General features: G+C 58.3%; 4 protein-coding genes across 13 annotated transcripts in view; 3 read left to right on the forward strand and 1 right to left on the reverse strand.

Moving 5' to 3' along the window:
• The first annotated feature begins 366 nt into the window (after positions 1 to 366).
• LOC308069555 (uncharacterized protein) lies at positions 367 to 3,342 on the forward strand. The gene is made up of 2 exons (XM_080402029.1): positions 367 to 550; positions 1,129 to 3,342. Exon 2 carries the CDS (start codon positions 1,139 to 1,141, stop codon positions 1,577 to 1,579), a length of 441 nt encoding a protein of 146 aa, XP_080258155.1. The 5' UTR covers positions 367 to 550; positions 1,129 to 1,138; the 3' UTR covers positions 1,580 to 3,342.
• Positions 3,343 to 3,476: 134 nt separating this feature from the next.
• Positions 3,477 to 7,981, forward strand: LOC308069554 (RING finger protein 224-like; the record flags this gene model as incomplete). The annotated part of the gene is made up of 1 exon (XM_080402028.1): positions 3,477 to 7,981. Exon 1 carries the CDS (start codon positions 7,340 to 7,342, stop codon positions 7,979 to 7,981), a length of 642 nt encoding a protein of 213 aa, XP_080258154.1. The 5' UTR covers positions 3,477 to 7,339.
• A 3,511-nt stretch (positions 7,982 to 11,492) lies between these two features.
• On the forward strand, positions 11,493 to 16,176 carry LRRC26 (leucine rich repeat containing 26; the record flags this gene model as incomplete). The annotated part of the gene is made up of 2 exons (XM_080402027.1): positions 11,493 to 12,603; positions 13,543 to 16,176. 2 exons carry the CDS (start codon positions 11,493 to 11,495, stop codon positions 13,800 to 13,802), a joined length of 1,371 nt encoding a protein of 456 aa, XP_080258153.1. The 3' UTR covers positions 13,803 to 16,176.
• A 164-nt stretch (positions 16,177 to 16,340) lies between these two features.
• The window catches only part of GRIN1 (glutamate ionotropic receptor NMDA type subunit 1), a 43,859-nt gene continuing 34,423 nt past the window's right edge, over positions 16,341 to 25,776 (reverse strand). For 2 of the 10 annotated variants that reach the window (XM_080401980.1, XM_080401978.1), the window contains 2 exons: positions 25,006 to 25,257; positions 18,066 to 21,238 (listed from right to left, as the gene is read on the reverse strand). In XM_080401980.1, the coding sequence (XP_080258106.1) occupies positions 21,035 to 21,238; positions 25,006 to 25,257 (456 nt within the window). In that variant the 3' untranslated portion in view covers positions 18,066 to 21,034. The other 8 variants (XM_080401982.1, XM_080401981.1, XM_080401984.1 and 5 more) reach the window with 7 other exon arrangements.

Raw genomic sequence — 25,776 nt, forward strand, 5'->3', positions numbered from 1 at the left:
TGCCAGTGACTGGAACTGGTGGCTTTTCCAGGTGCCCAGTACCTCTGTTCAGTGCTCAGTTCCCATTTCTCTGTGCCCTTTGCCCATCAAGTGCCCAGTGCCTCTGTCCGGTGCTGGTGCAGTGCCCAGCATCCGTGTACAGTGCCGATGCCAGTGCCCCCCTGCCTGGTGCTGGTGCCCAGTTTCTTGTGCCCAGTGCTTCCCCTGGCTGATACTGGCGCCCAGTTCCTTGTGCCCAGTGCCCCCCTGTCCGGTGCCTGGTACTGCTGCGAGTTCCTTGTGCCCCCTGACCGGCGCCAGTGGCCAGTGCAGGTGGGTGCCGGGGCGGGGCGGTGGGTGACGGTGCCGTGGGTGCCGGGGCGGTGCGGTGCGGTGGGTCCGGTGCCGATGCCGGGGCGGTGCGGTGGGTCCGGTGCCGATGCCGGGGCGGTGCGGTGGGTGCCGGGGCGGTGCGGTGCCGTCGGTGCCGGGGCGGGGCGAGGCGGTCGGTGCAGGAGGAAGCGCAGCCGGCGGCAGAGCGGCCCCGCAGCCGGCCGGAGCCGTGCGGTCGGTGAGTGCCGGCAGCGACCCCCCGCCCGCTCCCCCTGCCCCTTCCCTTGCCGCTCTGCCTGCCCGGCCCGCCCCGCGCCCTGCCGGCTCTCTTCTCCTGCCCCCCCGACCCGATTCCCCTTCCCCACGCCTGCCCGGCCCCTGCCCCTCTCCCTACTGCCCCTGTCCTGTTCCGTCCTCCCTCTGCACCCCCTTTCCCCCCCCTCCTTTCCTCAGTGCCTGCCCGCCACCTCTGAGACCAGTCTCTCCCCAGAAGCTCCTATCCCACTGCCGTACCTGCACCCTGTCTCCCACCCAGGACACCCCCCCCCCCCCCCCCCCCCGACCCCATCACCCTGCCTACCCCCATGTCTCCCTGCTAGGGTGTCACCTCTTCTGCTGGTTCTGCTGTAAGGGACACACGGCCAAAGTGTATGGATGGCATGGCACAATGCCTTTGGGCTGGGAGGGAGGGGGGACCACAGCTCTGCACCCTGCTCCAAACCAGTGGGGGCTGCGGGGGGTCCCTTCCCCATGCTGTGAGGACGACTCCAGCACTGACACCCCCCACACCGCAGGTTAAGGCTGTCTGTCTCACAGGAGGTGGGCAATGCCAGCCAGGCCGCGCATGCTGACAAGGCACAAGGAGATGGATCGTGGCGTCAGTCTGGAAAACCCCTATGCCAGCGTCAACATCCCGCGGGACCAGTTCCAGCAAAGCTTCATCACTCACTACCTGAAGGACGAGCCCATTGTCATTGCCAACCCTGCAGCTGTGCCCACCTACAGCGTGGAGGAGCAGGCAGACTCCACTGGCAGCTGGAACAGCCCGACCATTTCCACAGAAAAGTCCTGGTCCCATCCCTACAACCCCTATGCCAGCCTGAGGATGCTCAACAAGGAATCACCCAACTCCTTCTACACTGTTGCTCTGGACAAGCCACCCAAGGGCCAGGAGCAGGAGGCCAGTGGGGAATGCGGGGCCAGTGGGGAATGCAGCTGCTGCAAGTGCCGCCCCTGCTGCAGAAAGTGCTGCTGTGTTGTCTCCTAAGGGCCCTCACTGCACCCACAGGGCATGCTGACCATGAGATGGGGCCAGGGGCCACCTGTGGGGACATGGCTGCCTGGCCTGGGCACCCCAGAGAGCTGCCCCAGCACCCAGCAGAGCCGGCAGCTGGGAGGTGGCACTGGTTGGACTTTGCTGTTGCTTTTCACCCGTGAGCTTTGCAGCCAGATACACCAGTGATGGGCCCCTGCCAGGTCCTGAGAGCGCAGGGTGGGGTGTGGCAGAGAAGGACAGGTCCTCCCTGCCCTGCTGAAGCCCAGGAGCCTTGAGGATGATGTGTGCCAATGCAGATGCCACCGAGAAGTGCCTGCACTGGGGACAGGGCAACACTCTGAGCCTGCAATCCCGTACACTGACTCTGCCAGTCTGCCCTTGCTGGAAAGCCTCTGACTCTGGGGAACACCCAGGCATTGCCCGCCTGCCAGAGGATAGGTTTGGATGATGGCAGCCCTGTGTGTGTGGCAGGGGGCATCATCAGCACTGTCTTGGAGCGGTGGAGAGGAGCCAGGGATGTGCCCCCAGCTGGGATGGGAACCCACCTCCCCAGAACTGAGTGGCCCCCCGATGCACGGCATCATGAGGGTGCTGCAGCACTCTGCGCCAAGCTCCAGCTAGGTACCACTCCTCCTTGCCACACTGCCCATGGGACAGAGGGAAGGAGACAGAAAGGACAGACAAAGCTTGGCAGAATGCTGGGCAGCACTCCAGGGCAGCACCTGATGGCACGGCATGGGTATGGGTGGGTGTTAACATCCCAGCGGCAGGAAACCCCTGGCCCCATCTGGTTGCTCCTGCCAGTGTGTACCTTGCAGGGTGCTGGGCACAGCCCCTCACCCCAGCCACATCCTGGCGTGGGGCTCCACACTGCGCTGGGGCCAGGTCCAGTGTGGAGGGCTGGCCCAGCTCCAGCGGTGGGATAGCACTGGGGCACCCTGTCTGGGATGCAGATCCCCATCATTCGCCTTCTGCAACCCCCTGGGCATTGAGGAAGGCGAGTGAGGAGCCTGCTGGCCTCTTCACAGCGTGCTGGGGTGGCTCCAGGCTAGGTTTTTGGCTGGGGCTGGTGTCACCGGGCTGGAACAAGCCTGCCGTTGTGTTGGCGTCCCACGGGCAGCCGTGCTGGCTGCGTAAGCACCGCAGCTACTGCAGGAACTGCCTGGTCTGCAGGGCAGGGGCCTGGAAAGAGTGCCTGTGTTAGCAGATGACTTCAAGGTGCTGCAAATAAAATTAAAGCCATCTGCTCCCCTGCCAAGGTATGCCTCTTCCCTCCATCTTGGGCTTTCCCGGATTCCCATGTTACTTCTTGCTTATCCCTGTGGTTTGTGTAAGGGCAGTGCAGGAGGCACACAGCCCTCTGCCTCCCCTCAAAACCAGGCTTAACTGTTGCACTGCTGACTTGAGGCAGCAGCCGTGGCACATTGAGCTCTTCAGCTCACTGCTGCCTGCTGCCCTGCTGCCAGCCTGGGCCCAACGCTCCCCTCGCACAGGCGTTCCCAGTACAGCCTGCTCCTGCCTGCTTGGGAATGCTGGCCGATGCTCAGCCTGACCCTGCCAAGCAGGATGACTGTCCTGTCTTTTGGAAAAAGAGAGTCCAGCTTTGGGCGGTGTGCAGGGGGGCTGGGAAAGGGGTAGGTTCCTGGCTGGGCCAGCTGGGTGGGCTTTGTGGCACTACCCCAGCTGGCTGTGACCCCCTGGGAGCCCACAAGCACTGGGAGTCCAGCACTTGAAGCCCACCACCCCTGGGAGCCCACCACCACCAGGAACCCACCACTGCCTGGAAGCCCACGGCCCTTGAAATCCCACCGCTGCTGGGTGCCTCTTGGCTGGGGTGGCAGTGGTTTGGCAGAGGTGCAGGGCAGAGCCCTGCCAGTTTACCACCCCCCCTACCCCAGCTCCTCCGCCTGGCCCAGGTCCCATGCCGGTGTGTGGCCGGGGGTGTGTGCCGCTTGCAGGAGGTTGGCAGGGACACAGCACCATGCTGCCTGCCCTGCACAAGGAGCACTGTTGTTTGCCGTGCCTGGACTGCGGGCAGTGCTGGCATGGGGACGGGCAGATCCACCCCTTGTTTGCTTTCATGGCCGCGACGCCAGCCCTGCCCTGACACAGAGCCCACCCACCGCATGGCTGGGCAGGGACGTGGCATCACCATGTTGGCTTGGCAGAAACCCAGTGCCCCGGGGGGTCTGACGTGCTCTGTGGGGACAGACACTGTTTGGAGAGGGAAGACTGTTCCTGAGGGGTGTGTGGTGCCTTCGGCAGAGCTGTGGGGCTGGCGGGGGAGCTCACGGGGGGGTGAGGGGCAAGGGATGTGCTGGTCTGGCCTGGGCAGGGCATTGGCAGGGTGCAGCATCTGCTGGCAGTGCCGTGTGTCACCGCTGCTCTTTGCCCTGCCTAACCTTGGGGCAACAGCAAACAAGGCGGTAGAGGCTGGGCAGAGTGCTGCCTGCCAGACACCCAGGCAATGATTAAGCTGGAGGCAGCAGGAAAGCCGGGGGTGTGAGCAGGGGAGGGCACAAGATGCTGCTCCAGACCTTGACAGGGTTCTTGGTGACACAGGCAGCTGTGTGCAGGGTCCCGTGGGTGCTCCCTGGGTGTGTTTCACCTTTGAAAGGTGCTCAGGGTGTGGAGGGTTGTGCTGGGTGATTGCCACCTCCTGCATCTGGAGTGTGGGTGGTGATGCATGGCCTTGGCTCGTCTAGATCAGACCTTCGCACGCCCCTGAAGGTGCCACTCCCTGCCCTGCTGTGCCGAAGGTCCCTGCAGCTCTCAGAGATGACTCCTCGGAACAGGAAAAGACATTTCTTGCCCATGCCTGTTGCTGGTGATTGCAGATACACCTTTCCTGTGGGCCTGGATTCAAGTGTTTCAGCAGGGGTCATGGAGCCCAGCTGGGGCTAAAAGCTGGTTTCGGGCAGCGTGCCCCTTGCTGTCACCCTGCACAGCTTGGCAGATGCACATCCCATGTCACCAAGGGCTCCCCCCCCCCCCAAGACCTGCCTGTGGGTTGCAGGGCGGGTGCACCGGAGTGCACAGCCCCACACCAGGGGCTTGATTGCAATAGGCAGAAGTGGCCAAGGGCAGCTGGGCACAAGGTATCAACAGGACGCAGCTGTGCTGGCATGTGGGAGGGCAACATGAGGGCTGATGGGCAGGGGATGGGCAGGGAGTGGAGTGAGGTAGGAAGCAGGTGCATGCGTGTGTGTTTGCACATTTCTGCAAGGAGAGGCAGCTGAGGCAGAGTGACTGCCCCTGGGCAGTGCCAGTGGTACCCCCGTTGTGCACGGAGCCAAGCTCATCCTTCTCACCCATATAGTCTTTTTGGGCAGAGCTTCCTATGGCCCAAAGGGACTGATGTCTGCCTGCTCCACACCTCCCTGTGTGGCAGGTGTGCCAGACCACCACCATGCTTTGGGTGGGAGAATGGCTTCTTGCCAGCTTTGGGGCATGCCTGGACATCTCCAGGCATCCAGTTGCCTGCATATCCCTGGGCACACAGCCCTGGAGGGAACACGCTGTGCCCATCCAGCCACCAGCTCTGCCCTGGCTGCTGTCATCCAGGGTGCTGCCACCCACCCCGCAGGCATGCAGGGTGGTACCCTGAGATGCCAGGGCACAGCGGGAATCCCACACAGCTGGTTCCTCATCTACCCAGGGCACATGACCCTTGCCTACACCTTGGTCAGTGTGTTTGGCCAAAACCGAGGTCCCCAGCACAGCCCCATCCCAAGCTGGCCACCCTGCCATCCCTTGCCTGCTGCCAGCCTGGCAAGGGGAGAGCAAAGCCCTGCCATGGGGTGCCATCCCCTCACCTGAGGGCCCATGGGCACAGTCACCCCATGTACACTGCCTGGAAAAACCTGTGGCAGAGGGCGTATCAGGATCCTGTGTCAGGATATGGCCACTGTGCCCCGGCAGGAGCTGTGCGGCTGGCTTTGCTGCCTTGCTCCCAAGCACCAGCATCAAGGGGTAGAGTGTTTCTGTGGAGCTTGGTGGCCCTGGGAGTCCCCTGGTTTCCAAAGCCCTCAATTCTTGCTCCAGAAGAGTGCTGGAAACGTGGCCTGAGGGCTGCTGAAATGTTTAGTAAGCAGCCAGCACAGGCCAGCGCTGCCTTTCTCCCTGCCTGCATTGCTGCCTGCTCCTGCCTGGAGCAGGAGCTGCTGCCCTCTCCTGCTCCCACGCAGAAATGCTGCTGAGTGTCCTGGCAGTCCTGCCCTGGCTCCAGGATGTGTTTTTCTCCTCCAGGAACTTTGGGTTCAGGATATGTCCCCCTACTGCATTCCCTGTTTTAAATCTGCCCCTGCTGGGATCACCCCCTGTGCAGAGCCTGCGGCACTGGTGTGTCTGTGCAAGGGGCTGGCAGCTGCAGGGACTGAGTCTGCCACCACTCTGGTGTTGCCACCTCCCCAGGGTCATGCATTGTCAAGAACCTTGCAGGTATCACCGAGGGGTGCTGGGTTCTCCCCAGTCTGGTGATGAGCATGATTATACCTGAGCAGAGCCCGGGGTAACTCAGCCCCTACCGTGACAGCCTGCAGCTCCAGCTGGAAGAGCAGGGGCAGGTCACGGCTGTGTCTGTGGCAGCGGTCACCCCCAGGCAGCAGATGAGGACCTCCACCCCACACATGGGCACTGACAGCTTGGACCAGGCTGGAGCCTTGTTGTCCCTGTGCCAGCCCCAGCCCTACCACCCCCTTGAGCCTTGCTGAGCCCTCCTGCTCTGGTTGCAGCCGTCCCCACAGCCTGGACCACCCAGGGATGTGTGGGCTGGAGTGCGATAGGGTGTCACCGCTGGCCAACATCTGCCCAGATGTTTTTGGCTAGGGGGTGTGGCTGAGGATGTGGAAGACTCCACCACTGCTGCCCAGGTACAGCCGATGTCCAAGCCCTCTCCGCCACGGTGAAGCCCAGAGTTCCTTGGCTTCACAGGGATGATTTCTTCTGCTAATAAAGCAGAGATGGATCATTAATGACTGCTCCTGGGGCTTAGATTTCAGAGGTCTTTGTTATCCGGGTGCTTGTAACCCAATCTCCCAGGCTTGGCTTCCTGGCAGCAGATCCGATAGCGTGCCTGTCCCTGAAAGGTGAGCCCATTCCCACTACCACTGCCACCAGCAGCTGCTGGGACCCTGCTGGGGAGCTGCCGGTGACTTGGGCCCCCAATGCTCCCCACGGGACAGCTGCAACTCCCTGGGACAGCACAGCCATTCTGCCACCTCCTCTGAGGCCCTGGGGGAGCATCTCGGAACAGGTAGGGATGGGGGAACTGGGAGGAGGGGAGCAGAGGGCCACCCATGTACACCAAAATGCCTGAGGTCATCCATAGAGAGGGAGCGGGGTCTTGGTGGCCTCTGGGAGGGGTTTGCAAACATGCTTGTGGATACCAGTCCCCACTTGAGATGGGGCTGGACCCCTCAGCTCCTCCCCATGAGCCTGCATGCCCATCCCGTGCTGCTGACAGCCATGCCACGGTGGCCTGGCAGAGCCCAGAGCTGGTGAGGGGCAGGGCTGTGGCTGCTGCCCAGCCCACCCAGCCAACATTCTCCTGCCCACCCCGTGTTCCCCACTAACCCAGACCCTTATTCCCAATGGGCTGGCGGAGCTCCCAGGAGGGATTCAGCGTGGCACCAGAGAAAACGCATTCCCCATGGATGCAGGGAGGACCCACTGCAGTGGCAGGGTCCTGCTCTTCCAGGCAGGGCTGGCCACGGGGCAGGCAGGCAGCGGGCAGGGGTGCTGGGCAGCCTGATGCCCCTGGAAAGCCATCACATGGGACTGGTCTCCATCTCTCTCACATCGGATGCTCTCGGAGGTGGCATCCCACACCTGGACACCTTCTCCAGCCACGGGGCTGATGGCTCCTTTCACCCTCCCCTCCCCAGCATGTCCCAGGCTGGTGGCAGCCCCCGGGCAGAGGACACAGGGCCATGTGTCAGGGCACACTCATGCACGCCGAGCCGGGGCAGCCAGCGGTTTGAGTGCATCATCTGTTACTCCTCCTACGACCTGTGTGGCCGGCTGCCGCGCCGGCTCTACTGCGGCCATACCTTCTGCCAAGACTGCCTGAAACGCCTCGACACTGTTGCCAACGAGCAGCGCTGGATCCCTTGCCCACAGTGCCGCCAAAATACACCCATGCCGCGTGGCGGCGTTGCCACACTCGACCTTGACCTGGCCACCTTCCTTGCTGTCAAGGCTGACAAGGAGCATCCCCGGGTGGCCAGCAGGTCCCAGCCTGACTCAGCCACCAAGGGCTCATGCAAAGAGAAGGTGGTTACTCAGCAGCCAGTGGGGCTGTGCCAAGACACGGTGCCTCCGGCGCTGTTCCCCCAGCGTGGCTGCTGCCGGCCGTGCCTGTGCTGTGGGATGATGGCAGCCTTTGAGAGCTGAGCACAAGGATGGGGCTGCTGGCAGAGCTTCTGGGGTGCAGTCTGGGACCATTTCTGGGGACCCTGCACCGTGCCTCAGACCTATGTGTGGACAGTGGTGCTGTGGCTGTGTTGGCAGCCTGGAAAGGACTTCAGCTTGCTCAGGGCTTGTTGTCCATCCTGCTGGGATCTGGAGTGCAACAGCGGGGATGAAGATGCCCCTGCCCCCTCATTATGCCCACCTGCCCCTCTGACAACTCAGAAATTTGGTCCAGCCATCATGGATGTTCCCTGGTCCTTGACCCAGGGCTTGCTCATGCCCTGCTTCTCCATGAGTGTGGATCCACAGCAGGGACACTTCCGCCGAGCATCCCCCAGGCAGCAGCCACAGGGACCTGGCACACCGCAACAATGCGGAAATGCTCTGGGGATCATCTGAAAGCTTCATGCCTATTAAACAACACTCTGTTGGTCTTGCTGGGCTGCAGGTCTTGGTCATATTTGTTGGTAAGCCTTGGGTTAACCCAAGCCAAACCCTGCCTACAGTGGGGGTGGGTTGGGGAGAAGTCACCTGTCCTGCTGGATTACTTTAAGTGTTTGTTCTGTTGGCCTTTACATGAGAAATTTTGGTGTCAGGGTAGCTGGACAGTTGAAATTGAGGTTGACAGATTTGTTAGGATGCCACAACACATTGCTTCAGCTCTTTGGATTTATCTGTCCACCAACTACTTTACTCCAGTATGAGAGAAGAGCTGAGTCCATGGAAGCTCCTGCTCACCCCTGTGCTCTGTGACTTGTGCCAGGTTTGTTTTTTTCCTGCTGGACCTTCTCCTCACCTCCTTGCCTGCACACCCATGCACAGCCTGTACACAAGCTCCTCCGCTGTCATTGCAGGTCATGCCTTTGCTGCCAGGACGGCTTTCGCTGCCTAACCCCACACATGGGGTGCAAGGATGAGATCCCCAACAGCTGGGTGTGGGTTTAACAGAGGCCAGATGGGGAGGTCTGGGGTGCACCAGGGTGATACTGGTACAGTTCTTGGGCAGGGCTTGGCCTTGCCTGGGCAGCTCTTGCAGTCCTTCCTCAAAGCCCAATTTCTGCATCTCTTTTCCATGTGGTTTATGAGCTCTTGCAATATCCCAGCATCCGGCACCACTGGCTGCCCCTCAGGGCTCAGCAGGGACCCCAGCCTGTGCCTCCCTGGGGTCATCAGTGATCTTGTGCCCCCTGGATAGTCCTGGTGCTTGGCCGTCCCCTGCACTGGGTGCCAGTGCTGGAGCCAAAGGAGTCCAGCACCCGCCCTGTGCACAGCACTCACCCCATGCACAGCACCCACGCTGTACACAACACCCACACCACGCACACTGCCCATGCACAATTCTGCCACTTGGTGTCACCTGCCATAAAAGAGTCAGTGCTGAGATGTTCCCAGCAGAGCCCAATCCAGGCAGCTCCAGCTATGGGAGCAGAAGCACCAGGAACGTCGCTTTTCCTCTGTCTTCATTTGTCCCCAAATACTCAAGGGTGGGTGGGGGGAAGGGCCCATCCCTACCCAGGGCACGACTCCATACAAAGGTGCCAGCAGGGCTCTGTGCTCAGCCCAGCACCTTGGGTCTCAGCTTTCCATCGTGGAGGGTGACAAAGACCCCTGGCTCCCTGTCCCTAGCCCCAGGTCCTTGCCTCTGTGCTCCCACCCTGGCTCCACCGCATCCCGTCAGCACCAGAACCAAGCTCTGAAGCCTGGCCCTGGCAGTGTGCCTCTGTGCATGTCCCTGCTGCTCCCAGCCAGTGGCCGGTCTCTGAAGGAGTTTATCTGCCCCTCCATCACTTCATTGTCGGAATGGTCTTGGTATGCTGGCTGGGCAGCCTGATTTACACCCCTTGGCCAAGGCAGGGCTGGTGTTGAGCCCTGTGCCTTGGGGGACCCCTCCATCGCTCAGCAGAGGCCACCTGAGCTGTTCTTGCAGAGCGGATGCTTGGAGCAGCCTCTCCTGCTGCTGGCCCTGGGGCCAGGCTCTGCTGTTCCCTGTGGAACCCAAAACTGCAGGAGGAGGCATTGCAATGGGGGGATGGGGCAGAGGGGGGTGCAGCCTGGCTGGGGGCAGGGTGCTGGGTCCCCCTATTCCAGAGAAGGGGGCAGTGACAGGGACCCATGGTCTGCCAAGCACTGGCAGCGTGTGTGAAGGGACAGTGGTAGCACTGCTGGGCTACTGGACCTGAAACGGTCACCAGCCCTCAACTGCAGCAGTGTGCAGCCAATGTATGCAAAACAGGAGCGGAGCCAGGCACAACCAGCATCAGCGCTGCACTTGGCTGGTGTCCCTGGCAGGCAGGACACTGGGGACATCTCTCCTGCCACTTGCCATGGGGTTGTTGTGCAGCCGGGTGACAGCGAGGGGCTGGTGGAGATGGTCTTGCAGCCCCTGGGCTTTCTGAGCACAAAAGCTGGAAATGGCCTTGCTTTTAATGGTTGGTTTTGGTTATTTTCCAATGATTTTTGCACTTCTAACCTAACCCCAGGTGGCCACAGGCAGTGGACAATGCAGCCCCTGGGGAGGAAGAGCGTTTTGGGACAGGGCTCCCTAAAAATTCAGGTTCCCATATAGCCGGCAGCTGCTGGTGGGATGAGCTGGTGCTGCAGCTCCATGTGGCTGTGCGTTTATGCCCTGCTTCAGGGCTGGGTTGGGCTGGAGGATTCCTCTGAACTATTTCCAGATGGGGATTAATGCAGCAAACTGAGTTTGCTGCAGGATAGATAAACAAACCAAAGCTTCTCTGGATGCTATTAATAAACTGCCCGCCTGCTGCTTCTGCCCCAGATTTGGGAAGCATCCCAGTCCTGGCTGGGGTGCAGCCGTGCGCTGCCTTGCTGCCCTTCCAGCCCTTTGGCCATGGGGCAGAGGTGCCAGGGATTCCTCCAGGACCGTGACCGCTGGGTCCTAAATGGGACAGGAGTTTCCAGGGTGTCAGTGGAGGACGGCGCCCCTGTTCTGGGTCACCACCCCAGGCTGTGAGGGGGATGAGGTGCTGCCAGCCGTGCTGAGCTCTGTGAGGGATGGTGGGTGCTGGGAGGTGACACCTCTCCTCTACCGCCTTCTGCTGTGGGGCATCAGGCAGCTTTGAAACTGGAGCAGGTATAAACAGCACGGAGGTAGACTTTGAGCCCTCTCTAGCCTGCACTGCCGTGCTGGGGGGAGGGTAAACAAGCTTTGGGTAGCTACAGTCCAGCAAGCTCACCTTCCTCATGCCTTCTCATGTGGGGGTTCCTGGGTGTCCCCCGGTGTGGACACAGCTGTGTGATCCTGCTGGGCAGAAGGAGGGTGGTCCTCAGGATTCACATCCCAACCCTCCTTCTTTTTGGCACGGCTTTTTGTTTCCTGCCGGGAGCAAACAGAGCCCAGCCAAGGGCTGGGTGGCCCATGGCTCCCAGCAGGGCTCCCCATCCAGGACCTCCAGGCATGGTGGGCCAGCAGAGACGATGAGGTTAGATCTGCCGATGATATGATTTAAGCTTTGTCCCACCTCAGGCAGCTATGGGGGTCCTGGCTCCACACCCCACTCTGCAGATGGCTGCTGAGGCAGCGCACCCCTGGGGGATGCCCTGTGGGGAGGCTGGAGGCCAAGAGATGGGTCAGATTTTGCTTTTTTCCAGCTCTCCAGCCTGCAGCACACACAAGCGGTTAATCCCAGGCCATGCAAAGCTGGCTGCTTACCTGACTGGAGCAGTGCCTGGCAGAGGGAGGGCCGAGGGCACGGCTCCGCACCTTGCCAGGGCAGGCATCACTGCAAAAATATTTGCTGAAAAAAGTGCAGCTCCACCCCAAGGAAAACCGGGGCCAGGAGCGCAGCCCGATCCGGGTTTGCAGACGGAAGGTGGCGGCGAGCAGGGGAATGCGCAGGGCTGCGGGGTGCCCAGCACGTCCACCCGCTCCCCTTGCAGCCAGGCACTGCCCAGCACCTTCACTCAGCACCACCAGGCTCAGCCGAGGCTGCCAGGCCTGGACCGGTGGGTGGGCGAGGCGGCAGGCACTAGGGATCCTGTCCGTGGGGGAGTCCCAGCACCAGAGGTTGGGGAGCCCTCGCCAGCTCAGTGGGCAGCCATGGGGTGCTGGAGGGGTCCCAGCACCATGCTGGCCTGCCTGCTTCTCCTGCGCCCGCTGCCCTCACCAGCCTGCCCCGCCGCCTGCCGCTGCTCCCCGGGGGAGGCAGACTGCCGCGGGCATGCCCTCCGAGAGGTGCCGCAGAGCCTGTCGACCAACACCAGCACCCTGTGGCTTGGCTACAACTTCATCACCGTGCTGGGGCCGCAGTCCTTCCCTCCCCTGCCACGGCTGCTGGTGCTCAGCCTGCCCCACAACCGCCTGCAGCTGATCCACAACCAGGCGCTGGTGGGGCTCGGGGCGCTGCAGGAGCTGGATCTCAGCAACAACTACTTAACCGTTCTGACCCCTGAAACCTTCCTGCCCCTCACCAGCCTGGCCACACTCAACCTGGGCAGCAACAGGCTGGGAGAGCTGGAGCCTAGGGTGCTGCGTGTCCTGCCCCAGCTCCGAGCCCTCTTCCTGCAGGACAACCCCTGGGTGTGCAGCTGCGGCATCCTGCCCCTCTGGCGCTGGCTCAGCCACAACAGGGAAAAAGTGCAAGGTGAGTGTCCGGAGGACCGTGTCCCAAAGCCCCCCACCCACTCCCCACCAGCTGGTCACCCTGTCGGGGCTGAGGCAGGAGCCAGCACCCTGGCTGCCAGCCAGCCAAAGGTTTGCGTGGTCAGTGCCCATGGGGGTACGGCAAGGTTCCCCAGGACCTGTCCTCAGGCCACGGCAGCTCCTGTATCTACTTGGGTGGATGTATCTCCGGGTCTGGTACCAGGTGCCCATGCTTGGTCACCTGCAGGCATTACCTGGAGAGGAGGGCTGGGCGATGTCCCAGCGATGGACTCCCTGTGCTGTCCCCAGCAGTGGCACCGGTCCTGCCACATTGAGGGCAAGGTGTGCTGGGCACTGGGAACCTGAGGGGGCAAGAATAGCCTGTGTATCAGGGTGGGCATCACTGCTGACCCAGCCAGGACTCAGAGCCTTCAGCCCCTTCCCCAGTGCCTCATGAACATGGGTCTGATCCTGCATTTCTTCCCCCATGAACCTCAGTGAGAGACAAGATCTCTCCATCCTCTGCCACCCGCTCCTGCTTGCCTCCAGCTTGGGTGCACGCCTGTCACTTGTGCTGGCTGGGACCTTCTGTGGCAGCTCCAGGCTGGCTGCTCACTGCTCCCCACATCTGTTCCCTGGGAACCAGGCCCACACCACCTTACCTGTCCCATTCACTGTCCTGCCCCAAACCCATTTTCCAGTGCCCCTTCCGGCACTGTGCCCACCTCCCCATGCCATTCCACTCCCTGGGGTGCAGGACACAGATGAGCCCTGAACCCTCACTACTCCTCTTGTTTATACCCTGCCCTGGGTGAACCTGACCCCTGACCTCCTGCCCTGGTCCTGGCTGTCCCACATAGACCTGCAATCCCCTCTGTGCTTGACACCAGCCTTGTCCCAGCTGCCAGGTGTGCCCATCAGAACTGCTTTTCTCTTCCAGAGAAGACTTTGCTCCTCTGCAGAGTCCCAGAGCAGCTGAACAACTATCCGATCATGGCCTTTGGGAATGAGTCCTTCAGTCAATGTCAGGAGACCTCACTGTCTGCCAAGCACTATGTCGCTTTCTTGATCATTGGACCGTTCTCCTTCATGGCCAGCATCTTCTTCTGCACCTTCATGGGCTCCATCATAGTGATTTACCACAACCTGAGCAGGGAATCCCACTTCTGGAGGAGACCCCGCATCTGCAGGGGCTACTGAGGCAGGGTGACCAGGCTTTAGCCCTGGGCAGCCTTTGGTTCATGCCTTTCAGCTGTCTGCATCCCCCTGTTGCAAACATTTCCCTGTGGACCAGCGAGAGGATGCTCTGTTCCTGGAAATCACTTTTCTTCCTCCTCCTGGAGCCCCCCGAGATGATGCCAAGCTCCCTCTGCCCTGCTGCGGGGGGGAGCAGCCTCCAGCTCAGACCTGCTGCAGGGCACGGTCTGACCACAGATGCTCTCCATGTTACAGGAGGCTCAGACCTTCCTGGGGATGGGTGGGTGACTGTTCTCCTCCAGCTCACCCTGTCCTGCCCCATGGTTCGGGGCCCTCAGTGTGCATTTCAGGATGCATCACCATATGTCTCAATGTGCCTTTTGGTGCTTCCTGAGAGCCACTGTGCATCTCAGGACACACCATATTCCTCTGGGTGCCTTTCAGTGCAGTGCAGAAGTCTCCGTTTGCCTTTTGGAGCAGCCCAGGAGCCTCTGTGTGCCCTTCCATTTGCCCCAAAACCCCCCTTGCACCTTTGGTGCCCCCAGCACTCCCAATCTGCCATTCAGTGACCCCAGCAGCCTCAGCATGCCTTTCTGTGCCCTCGAGACCCCTTGGCTCTGCTTTTCTTGCATCCAAATGCCATCTGTTTGGCTTTCTATGTCCTGACAGGCACTGGTTTGCCTTTTGGTGTGCTCCAGAGCTCTCCATGTGCCTTTTGGTGCACCTGAAGATCTCTGGGTGTTTTGGGGGCACTCCGGAACCTCCATGGAACTTTCAGAAAGCTCCAGACCCCTCCGTGTACTGCCCAAGGACAGGACAAGTTGCAAAATACTTCTTTTGATAGTTTTTTGTTGTTTGGGTTTTTTTGGGTTTTTTTTGGTGGTTTTTTTTTTTCGTTGAGGCATGGCTGCTGGTGCTGAGGAGGCTCAGTCAACAACCAAGATCTAGGATGAGGCTGAGGTTTATGGTGAAGGTTGGAAAAAGGCAAAGCCCCGAGCTCCCACTGATGTCATTTGGCAAAGGGGCTGCCAAAGGATGCGTGAGGATGCACAGTGGTTCCTCCACTAATAGCTTTTTCCTAGGCTAAAGCTCATCCAAGGCCAAAGTCTAGGGTTAGCTCCGTGACAAAAAAGCCCATGTAGGTTTGCAGCACAGAGTCTGCAACCTTGGCTGCTGCCTCCCCTCCCATCACCTACCAGAAGGGGCTGGGGCTGCCCCCCGCATCCCCCCCCCCTGCTGGCTCCTGCCCTTCCCTCCGGAAACACTTCTCCCCTGCATTGCATGGAAATGCTTAGTGAGTGTACTGGGAGGTGGCCTGGAAGAAGCTGGAGTTGTGCTCCAGGGGAAAGCACAAGCTGGGGTGACAAAAGTGTCTCTCAAGGAGGAGCAACAACCCTTTCCAGCCTGAGCTCTTACCCATTGCAAGGTGCTAAGAGCCCCGACGAGATGACTGTGGCCACCCGCCTCCCTCTGTTGGCTCAGTCTCTTGCCCATTAAAGAGCTGTGGGACAAGCCAGGGATGCAGTGGGGGTTGATGCATCTTTTGGCAAGGGTTACATAAATCATACAGAAAATAAACCAAATGTCGGTTCCGTTGTGGCTTGCTCTCATTTTGACTTTCAAGAGAGAAACCTTTCAATTGCCACACAGCTCTTCCTGCAGCGCCTGTCCCCGGCGAGGGCTGTGGGATGCTGGCGAGAGCAGCAGCTCCTCCAGTGCTACCAGCCCTGCAACCAGGGTGGTGGCAGGACCTCTGCCAGGATCAGCCCCTTGCACGGCGCCTTTCCCAGGAGTAATCCCAGTTCTGCCAGACCCTCTCTAGTAACAGCGCTCAGTGCTTCCCAAGAAGGCCTGGGCTTCCCATTTGGAGCCAGGGCCCCACCTGTCATCCTGCACGGGCACCTGAGCCCTGCTCCTCCTCCCAGGTTGTCCTGAGGCTGAGACTCCAGTGGATGTTGGGCTGGTGGTCTCAGCACATGGGGACCATGCTGTGACTGAGAAGGGTGCCACTTCAATTCAGCCCAGGAGAGCTGCCTCTCTGGTTTGCAAATCCCTCGGTCACCTCCCTATGGATGGACTGATGTGCAGGGACTTCCCTAGATGCCTTCATCCCTGCAGTCAGCCCTCTGCTTCCAAAGGCCAGCCCCACTGGCAGTGCCCCACGGCTCCCAGGAGCTGGGGAACACAGCAGTGGCAGGGGACCGTTTTCCCCTGGATGGAGGTGGGTGAGAGCCAGCTGGCATCATGCTGGCATTTGAACAATTTCAGACTGTCCCTGCACCCCTGCTGCAAGGTCTGTAGCCCCACACTGGTTGTTTAGGCTGCCCATCAGCCTGGCATCCCAGAATGGTGATGCCCCTTCCATCTTGGTCTTCCCTGCAGCTCCTGGCCTGGCCTCTTGGTCCCTCCCCATCTCTCCACCTTTTACTGTTTGCAAGCCCTGCAGCAGTGCTGGGTGAGGCTCTGATTCAGCATGGGGCTCCCTGCCAGCTTTGCCAGAAGGCAGAGACGGAAAGAGGCACACGGCACTGGAATGAACCACTTCATGATCCAGTCTAGACTTTACTGAGCTCTTGCAAAAACTTGATATTAATGTTACATTGACGTATAAAGTAGAATGGGTCCAATTTCTCAGCTGGAGTGAGATGAACTTGATGGAGCCACTTCAGTCAGTGGAATGATGCTCACAGACCTCAGCTGCCATCTGAAATTCCTGCCTGCAAAGGCTGTCTGCCCTCAGGGGGAAGCCACATCTTCTCGGCTGGGGCAAGAAGGCAGTTCGTGCTGCTGGGGCTTGGTACCACGTTGCAGGCGGCGTTTCCACCTTTGCAGGAGGCAGGATGCAATGTTACCCGTGCACGTGCTATAGCTGCTCATCACCAGCCTGGCTGGTGCCAGATGCTTCCCCAATGCTGGTGTCTCCGTACCCACTCGCAGCGCCCATGGGGAGGGTGCTTAGGGATGCTGGCACATGGGCACGTATGCTTGAGGGGAGGAAGGTGTGGGGAGGAATGGTGTCAGCCTGTCTTGTTGGGTTCCCTTCTCCTCAACTGGGATCCAGTTTCCATGTCTCCAGGGTCAGGCAGATGCAGCCACATAAGCTGGGACTTCAGAGCTGCCGCGGGAGCTGCTGGCAAGCTTGAACTGCAGTGTGTGTGGCAGGGAAGCTGCCAGTGCCCGCTGTGGTGTCCTGACAGTGCAGGCAGGCTGGGTGGCTGCTGCAGACACCACAGCCCACAGCCAGCCACGACCGGCCAGCACCATCTCTCCTTGCATTGCTGTTGCTGAGGCAGTGTGGAGCTTGGCTAAAGGTCAATGCAACCATCCAGAGCCATTCCCTGTGGAGATATTCCTGGCCAGGAGATCCATGGTGTGAGAGCTACATGCTGGCCATGGCCAGGTCCTGGGGATGTCTTCTGTGCAGGAGATGCTGGGAGTCAGGATCTTGGCTGACAGCGTGTTATGAGCTCTGTAGTACCACGTTTAGCACAGGAGTGTGGGCTGTAGGTCTGGGAGCACTCCTGCTGCAAACAGACCACATACAGGAGCCAAGTCATAGCCACAAGCTGATGGGAGGGAGGAGCAGGGGGGTCCATCCCCTGCAAGGTGTGGAACACACATCTTTCAGCTCCTGCTGCAGAGGCGGGGGTCACTGGGCACAGCAGGTGCATGTGCCCAACCCGCTGAACTGCGCCGGCTGTTCCAGTTGCTCAGGACCACAAGCACATCGCACTGAAGCCCTCTGGGGTGGTGGGAGACGTGGAGCACACATCTGAGGGGCTGTGCATGTGCTGAGAAGCCTGAAGCCTGCAAAGTGAAGCACAGGTTTGTAGTGTGGCACCAGCTCTTCCCTGCTACCGTGGGAGAGCAGGCACCATGTGCCTTTCAAAGTCCTTTCCCCTTGCACATAGCCAGTCAGTGGCAATACTGAATATCAACAGCACTGTTGGAAGCAATTATCTCTGTACAGTGAAGTCCAAACCGTGTCCTGGTTCTGCCGTGCATTCTGGGGCACGAGCATGGCAGCAGGCCTAGGAAGGGAGGGAGATATACAATGAAGTCACTGTGTACGGATGAAGGATGCTTTCCTCCCATCTCACCCAGAAGAACCCATCAGTGTCCCTTGAAAGGCAGTCCTGGCTGTGCCTTCCTACTGTGTTGGGCAAGGACTGATGGCCCTCGGGGAGAAGGTCACACCACAGTGCTGACTGAGGGGTCGGAGAGGTTGAGCTGGCCGGTGATGTCGGTGGGGTGATATTGCTGCAACACACAAATACACAGACAAGGAGAAAGAAGTGTTAGGCAGTTCTGGCATTTGCCCCCACCTCTACTTACATCTCATGTGTCCCTACAGGATATCTCTTGGGGCGATGCAACGGCCCAAAACGTGCTGCTGGCTGAGGTCCCCTTCCCAATGCAATCCAAGCTTGTGCAGAGGTCGTTGCAGACGCTCTCCAAGCACCCTACAGTTGGACAGGGAGGACACCCAGGAGCGCGGCGCAGCTTTCGCAGAGCATGGCAGCCGTGTCGCCTGCTGAGCGAGCCCCTCTCTGCTCTGGGAGAGCTACAAAACAAAGCCTGTGACTCATCAGCCCAGCCCACGGCTGAACCTGTGTTTGGAGGGTCTGGCTGGGTTTCGGCATCTCTGGTGCCAGATCAAGCTGTGCTTTGAGGCCAGGGCGTTTCACCTCCTTGCTTGAATGACACTGCTTTGACTGTCCTTTCATGCAGGTGAGGGGACGTGCGGTGTGGTTGTCTTGCAATAAACTGTAGCGTCAATTGCTAATGTGAAAATACAGCCTGTGTTGGAGATGTGGCCTGAATTTGGGGTTCTGCGTTCCCTGCGGACTGGGGGGCTTGGCAAACGCTCCCTGGGAGAGACCTCCCCAGCTGTAGTCCCACCGGCAAGCAAACAGGGAGAGCAGAAATACTCTTCAACAGGCAAGAAAAAAGGTCTGTCCTACCCAGGCAGGGATTTACAACTGGGCAATGATTTTCTCCCTTCCTCCTTCCTTACTCCCTTGCTCTGCCAGTTCCACTCTCCTAACTCCAAACCCTGAACTGGAAGCCCTGTCCAGCCTTGCTGCGAGAGCGGGTGGCACAGAGCATCTTGCGCTTCTCTCTGAGGATCTGCATCGGTGCCGGGGCAGGAAAGGGTCTCGGCAGGGCTCGTGTGCTGCAGCGCAGACCCTGTCCAGTGACGTTTACCTGGCCCTTACACCATGCCACCCCGCGGGGCTGCCGTTGTGCTGGGCTCCCGGGGGGCTCCTCAGGGACGGGGTTTTGCCCGTCTTGTGTTGGTCAGTGGTGACCGTGGCCCCGGCGGTGCTGCTGGAGGCTCTGACACTGTGGCTACCCTGCGTGGCTCTACACCCTGCCTCCTGCCACAGGGAGGCCTGGGGTCCCCCTAGGCATTGCGTGGGGTCCTCGGGACTGCCCTGCTCTGCCCGGTTTTGTGCTTCACCAGGACCCCCTCAGCGGGGAGCTGCTGGGGCAGGGGCGGGAGCCGGCATGCTCCCGTCTCTCCGGTACACATGCTGGGGACATGTTGACACCCAGGGAGCATCTCATAGGATCATTCTTTCATTCAGGGGACTATTAATACTAAAGCGGAGGCTCTGAGAAATTCCTTGCTTTGCTAAGCGGCAACACCTTGGCCGTGCCTGTTTGCACAGAGAACGGCCGAGGTGACCCTGCAGTCACTCTGCCGCTCTGGGGGGAGCTTTTTGTGGCTATGCAAAAAAACCACCCCTCTCTCCCAAAAACGTGTGCAGCCACCCCCTCCTTGCAAAAAAAATTAGGATTCCAGCTACATGCAATCTTTCCATAGCAAAATGGCTGAAGGTGTGCGCTCGCGGGATGGGGCTTGATTCCCACAGGGAGGAGAGGTGACTGGGAAAGGGGAGAGGCTGGGTGACTCACTGGTGGAAAAGACTTGAAATACAAAAGAGAAGAGGGCAGAATAAAGGTCCTTTGTTAAATATCCTGCCTGATGCAGATGGGGGGGAAAAAGTGGTGTGTGCGTATGTGTGTGCGTGTGTGCGTGTGTGCGCGTGTGCCTTGGTGCACGTGTATGTGTGGCTGCTGCGGTGGAAAGCTGGAGGTCTAGCAGGGCAGGCTGGGGCGTTCTGGCCTCTCCGCACAGCTCTAGGGGTGGCAAATGCGAAAATAACCAAGCGAAGTGGGGAATCTGGCCAGAAAAATTAAAATACAAGAGCATAGCTTTTGATTTGAAAGCATATCTCCTCCAATCACAGAGTTATCACAGGGTAACATTCTCATTTACTTTTTTTTTTTTTTGTGTAGAGTTCATGCATGCAATTTTTAATAATAAAAATAAAAAAAAAAGGAAAAGAAAAAAGCAAGAAAACTGTCATATCAAAACTATGGTAAAGTAGAACTAATGCTAGAAGCACATATCAGTAATTTAGGGTAAATTATGTTACAGGGATGGTGCAATTATCCCCAAACTAAACATTATAAAGCCAAGAAATTAATCAATATTAACCGTAGAAGAGACTCAAACATGTTAAGGTATGGAAGTGAAGTGAAGGCACCAAAAACTTTAAATGACAACCAGGAAGAAAATATAGACAAGAACTTAATATGTCTTTAAAAATGACTTCAAACTAATCTGGGCTCAATGGTAGTCCCTGACTGGTGGAAGATTTTCTGGAAGAATTCTGGGGTTTGGGTTTGTTGGTTTTTTTTTTTCAATTAAAAATTAGGATTCTAGCTAAATGCAATCTTGCTGTAGAAAATGTCAACTTTCCTTAAAAAAAAAATATAGTTGCCTTTGACCTATTTTTGGTTCTTTTGGGTCAAAAACTAGGTTCTTTTTCAGCCAAGAAGCATTTGACTTTTGGGCGGCTGATCCTTCACTGAAAAGGTGACCTTTTCCATGAATCCCCTCAGTTCTCGACCAGCTCTGGCACCATCCCCATGGCTGCAGGGCGAGCATCACCTGGCAGTGCCGGGCCCTCGCTTGGCGGTGACGTGGGACGTGTGTCATGCTGTGCCTGGGGGGGATGCCCGCGAGCTGGTGGTGTGACTCTGTGGGGGCTGATGACGTCTGCAGTGGGGGGGCTAAGGGACCTGTGCACCTCGTTAAGTGTCTGTACGAAATGTGCCGGCTCGGAAGGTGTCTGTGTGGTTTATGCGTCTCACATGGCTTCTGTGGGGTTGCAGTATCGTGGGTGGCTGCGATGGATGGCAGTACGTCAGCTCTGCGAGTGCTATTCGAGTTGCAGGAGCTGCCTATGGGGAACACATGCATCTCCTCCTGGGGCGGTGGGGATGATGTGCCGCGGAGAGGCTGTGCAGCTCGGGTGATGGTGGGCGCTAGGACGTTCAGAGTGGGGTGGTAGCTTCCCAGGGCTGTCTTGGCTCCATGGTGCCAGCCTGTCTCTCTGGCACTCCTGAGGGACCATTCTGCAGGGCTGCAGAGCAGAATCCATTTTTAAAACTCCCGACAACGAAAAGGAAAGAAGCAAGGCCACCAGGTTTGCGTCTTTCGCTCGCTAGCCAGGAGAGCCCATGGGGCTGGGGTCAGCCTGGCCTTCCAGCCCCATGGGCTCTCAAGCCTTGCCCCATCTGAGACCTGGTGTGGGCCTGCAGCTCTGCTGAGCATCATGAAACAGAGCGCCTCGCTGCTTTCTCATCTTTACAAGGACCCCAGGCAACGTGTCCCAGCATGCTACGTACTCATGGGGCCTTCCACAGCAGGAGGGCACTGGGGTCTCTGAACCAGGGCTGCTGCATGGAAATGGAGGGCACCAAATGGCAGGCTGTGACATGAGCTGGTGGCAGCACCCTCCTGCTGGCCACTCACCCTGCAGAGCAACCAGTAGGTCTGCCCAACATCATGACAAAGCTCGCTCCACCACGGACCTCCTGCAACAGCCAGACCTTGGACCTGCTAGCTTCCATCTTGGCCTTGTTGGCTTGGATATTGGCCGCACTAGCCTGTTCTTGACCCAGCTAGCCTGATTCCGAGGGGAACGTGTCCTAGGATCCTGACCACATCACCCCATGGGAGGCAGAAGACTGCAATATGCTCCCAGACAGCGGAGCATTGTTGCCCATAGCTGCCTCACAGATGTGGCTGCCTCCAGAGCTGGGGCCATCTTCTGGGATGAGTGGGGTCATCTCCTTCCACAACTCGCCTGTCAGCAATGTGCCAAGAAGGTCATGGCACGGGGAGTCCCATGCCACGCTGGTGCCCACCAGGTGAGGGAAGGGGAAAGCACGGCTCCACCACTTGCCCATGGGACCTCTGGTGCAGGTGGCCCCTGGACCTGGTCAGCTCTGGGCATTGGGGTGCTCCTACCCCGGGGCAGAGCACGCTGTGCAGTGGTGTGGTGTAGGGTGGATGCCACACCACAGAGCAGGATCAGGCCCAGGATGCTTCCCCGAAGAGGGAGCGATGTGGGGGGATACCAGGGGTGCCACAGGCCAGCTGTCCCATTGTTCTCAGGTTATCCCCTTCTCCTGTGGCCACTGTGGGCACCGGTCCCTCCAGGTGCCCCCTGCACCGTGATGCTCCTGCTCTCTCCCAGGACAGGATCCCTTGGTTTCCTAACCATGGAGGGGTTCACACACAACAAAATGCAGGGGTCCACTCAGGACATGCTGAGGATCCCCCCAGAAGATCTTTCTGCAATTTTTACTTCCCTTTTCTCTGTGCATCCCACTTGTCCCTCCTCCTCCTCCTCACTCTTCCCACGTTCCCTTCCCTGCACCACCCACCCCATCTCTTTCTCCTCTCCCCTGGCTCAGGGCTCAGGCCACCAAGACACAACCTGCAACCTTCCTGCAGAGCTGCTCGGGGGGTGCAGCGGTGGGGAGGGGGGACTTCAGACATGAAGGCATCACTGGGGCAAGGTGCCACCCAGGGAGCACGGCGGCAGTGCAGGAGATGACAGGGATGCCAGTCTTCCCAGTGGGGTATGGGGGATGAGTGGGGAGACCATGGGTCCCCCCGCCACGCCTGCCTTGGTGAGGTGACAGGGAGAGGAGCACTTTGTGTGAGATGGTGGCAGCTGAGCCTGGCTCAAGGCTCAGTTGTCCCCAGGGCTGATTCCCAGGGGTGCTCCAGGAGCTTCTTGGGATGGAGCCTGCATTGGCATCAAAGGCAGCTGCCTCCGTTTTCCATACAGAGCCGTGGCCCCGAGACCCCCTGCGATATTGCATGCTGCTCCCCGAGGCGCCCCAAACCTGCTGCCAGGGACGGGCCACCCCACCACAGGGGGCCACATCTCCCCGCGCTGCCACCGTCCCCCCGTCCCCGTTGTGCCTCACGCCTCGGGCAGCCTGGCCGGGAGCCTGTTCTGAGCAACCCTGGGCAGAAACCCGCCGGTCGCCCTGGGGAGGCGATTTCGGCAAGCCCATCGCGCCGGGAGGTCGGGCAGCAAAATGCAGCGGCCGCTGCCACACGAGACAACAGAGTAGCCACAGTGCAGAGTCATACAACAGACGGCAACATGCAGAGGGACACCGGCTCAGTCCGACAGACCAACAGCCCAACCTGACGCTGAAGAGTGTCTGAAGCTCCAGCACGAGCAGACACGTTTGCACATTTGGAAACAGCTGGCTTTAGAGGCAGCAATTTGGCAATGTTCTCTGGTTACGTGAGAGCAGTTTTACTCCAAGGCGGAAAGCACAAGTTTGAACCAAGGTTGGGTCTTTAACAACCTCCTCTTTCAAGCCTTTGTGTCTCTTTTCTAGAGCTGCGTTACTGCTGACGATAACCAGAGACAGCTGTCACTCCTGTGCCGAGGACTACGTCCCGAATGCTAATCGTCACAAACAAAAATCACATGTAGAGAATGTGACACGCATGGCTCTCGGTGAGGTGACACGGTGCCCAAATTAAATCGGGGTGATCGTTTTTAGGCATACAATGACAAACAGGTACAGGAACACTCAGGAACAGAATAAAAAAAAAAAAAAAAGAAAAAAAAAAAGAAAAAAAATGTCATCGCTTTCAAGAGGTCAGCACCAGTAAGGTGAGCGAAGCACAGAGAGGAACATCAGAAATCATCCAGGCAAAAAGAAAACAAAAAACAAAACAAAAACTCGGTTGCATCTCCCAACTCATCACAGGACTCCAAGCCACCTCCTGCCTGCCCTCCAGGATCCCAGCATCCTTTCAGGTACACGGGATGACTGACTCACTGACTCACTGACTGACTGGTGACGAACATGAGCTATGCATGTACACTGGCAGCTTCGGGATGGGTGTGTGGCAGTCGATGGGATGGCAGAAGAGAGAAAGAGAGAGAAAGAGAGAGGGCAGAATTGTTCTTCTTCCTCTTACCGTATCCTTGGAGGACCTACGTCTCTTGAAGCTGGAGGCCAGGGTGGAGGTGATGGACCTAAAAGTGGCTTTCTTTTTAGGGTCAGGTTCTGCTCTACCACTTTTTCTATCCTAAAATGAATATGTATAAGTGATTAGATCTCTAGTGTGTTGTTGGAAACGCTAAATCTATTCGAATACTGCCCCGTGTCATGTCCTTCATTTAGGTGAGAAAGCTACTGGAGGTGTCCTGTCACTCCCAGTCCTCCAAGGGCCTCCGTTGACCCATGGCTACAGCACGGCCGCCACACTGCTACAGCTACGGGGCCGGCCTCACGTCTGGAGCGCTGGAAACCCCTCCGGGACTTAGCCCTGCTCTCCTGGGTGTCTGCGGCCAGGCCGGCACAGCTGACCTCGCTTCCTGGGGATGCTCTGCCTGGCGCCCTGCCCCTCGCTTCCACCGCTAGCCTGGCTAGACCGAGAGGTGAGATGCTGCACCTACCACTAAAAAAATAAAAATAATTGCTCAGGGCCTTTTCTGAGGCTGAATCCTAGTGCCACAAGAGAGAGAGGACTGCATTGAAAGAGAAGTCATTGTATGAATATTCTGTAAAAAAAAAAAAAAAAAAATGTATTCAAAAATTTAAATGATGCAGTTGTGCAAAGCCGAACGTGGTTGTTGGTGGTGGTTGTGTGGTTGGTTGTTTGTTGGTTTGGTTGTTTTTTTTTTTTTCCAAAGTAAAACAGGTTGAAAAATAAAAGGAAACTGGAAGAAAAAGAAAAGGAAAAAAAGTAAAGGAAAAGAAAGGGAGGAGGCAAAGCGTTAGCGCTATGATGTCATCGGGGTTGGGATGAACTCAAAGAGAAACAGAACTGAAAAATGTAGCCATTGGTGTTAGCGAGTCGGACCTGGTTAGCGCAGGCTGGGAGCACCAGCCGCCATGGTGCGGGGGCAGCGAGCCGTGGGGACCAGCCGCGCTCTGCGGCGGGCGCTGAGAACGATTCCTCCCCAATTGCTTTCGTGCCAATGAGTGTGACCTTTCCGACGGGGGACGGAGTGACCAGGTCTGGCTCTGCTACCGCACGGGGGTAACCAAAATGTATCCCGCTGGTGCGTAGAGCATGCTCGGGGATACATTTGCTCCTCCTTCTCAGTTCTCTCTTTTGCGGACATGCACAAACGGAAAGGAAAGCAAGATGAATGGAATGAAATGTCTTTTTCTTCCATGGCATCTCAGGAAATAGCCATGGCAAAACTGTGATCCCAAAAACCATTATTTTTGTTTGTTTGTTTTAACAAATAAATCTTTCCACTTGCCTACCTTCTAGCAATGTACCAGATACTAGTGCTCTGACGTTTCCTCCTGTGGAAAAGTCTTACAATGTCAAACGGCTCTTTACCATGAGGCTGTTTACCCCCACAGGGCAGCATGCTTTGCTCACAGTCCCACAGACTCTGCCCAAGGACCCAGTGCAGTATTTTCTAGAAGGTTGGCAAGTGAAAAATGGCAGTGCGACTAGTGTGCTCTGTCCCAGCAGCCTGAACCCCCTCGGTGCTGCTGTTTTTTGGAAGCAAAGGAAAAAAAAATAAAAAAAGAAAAAAAAAATATTGAAAAATGGCTTTTCCGAGACTCTTAGTGAATTGAACCCAGCGAGCTCTCAGGATACAGCAGCCCGGCC

This window comes from Falco punctatus, assembly GCF_963210335.1.
Source record: "Falco punctatus genome assembly, chromosome: 9".
NCBI lineage: Eukaryota > Metazoa > Chordata > Aves > Falconiformes > Falconidae > Falco > Falco punctatus.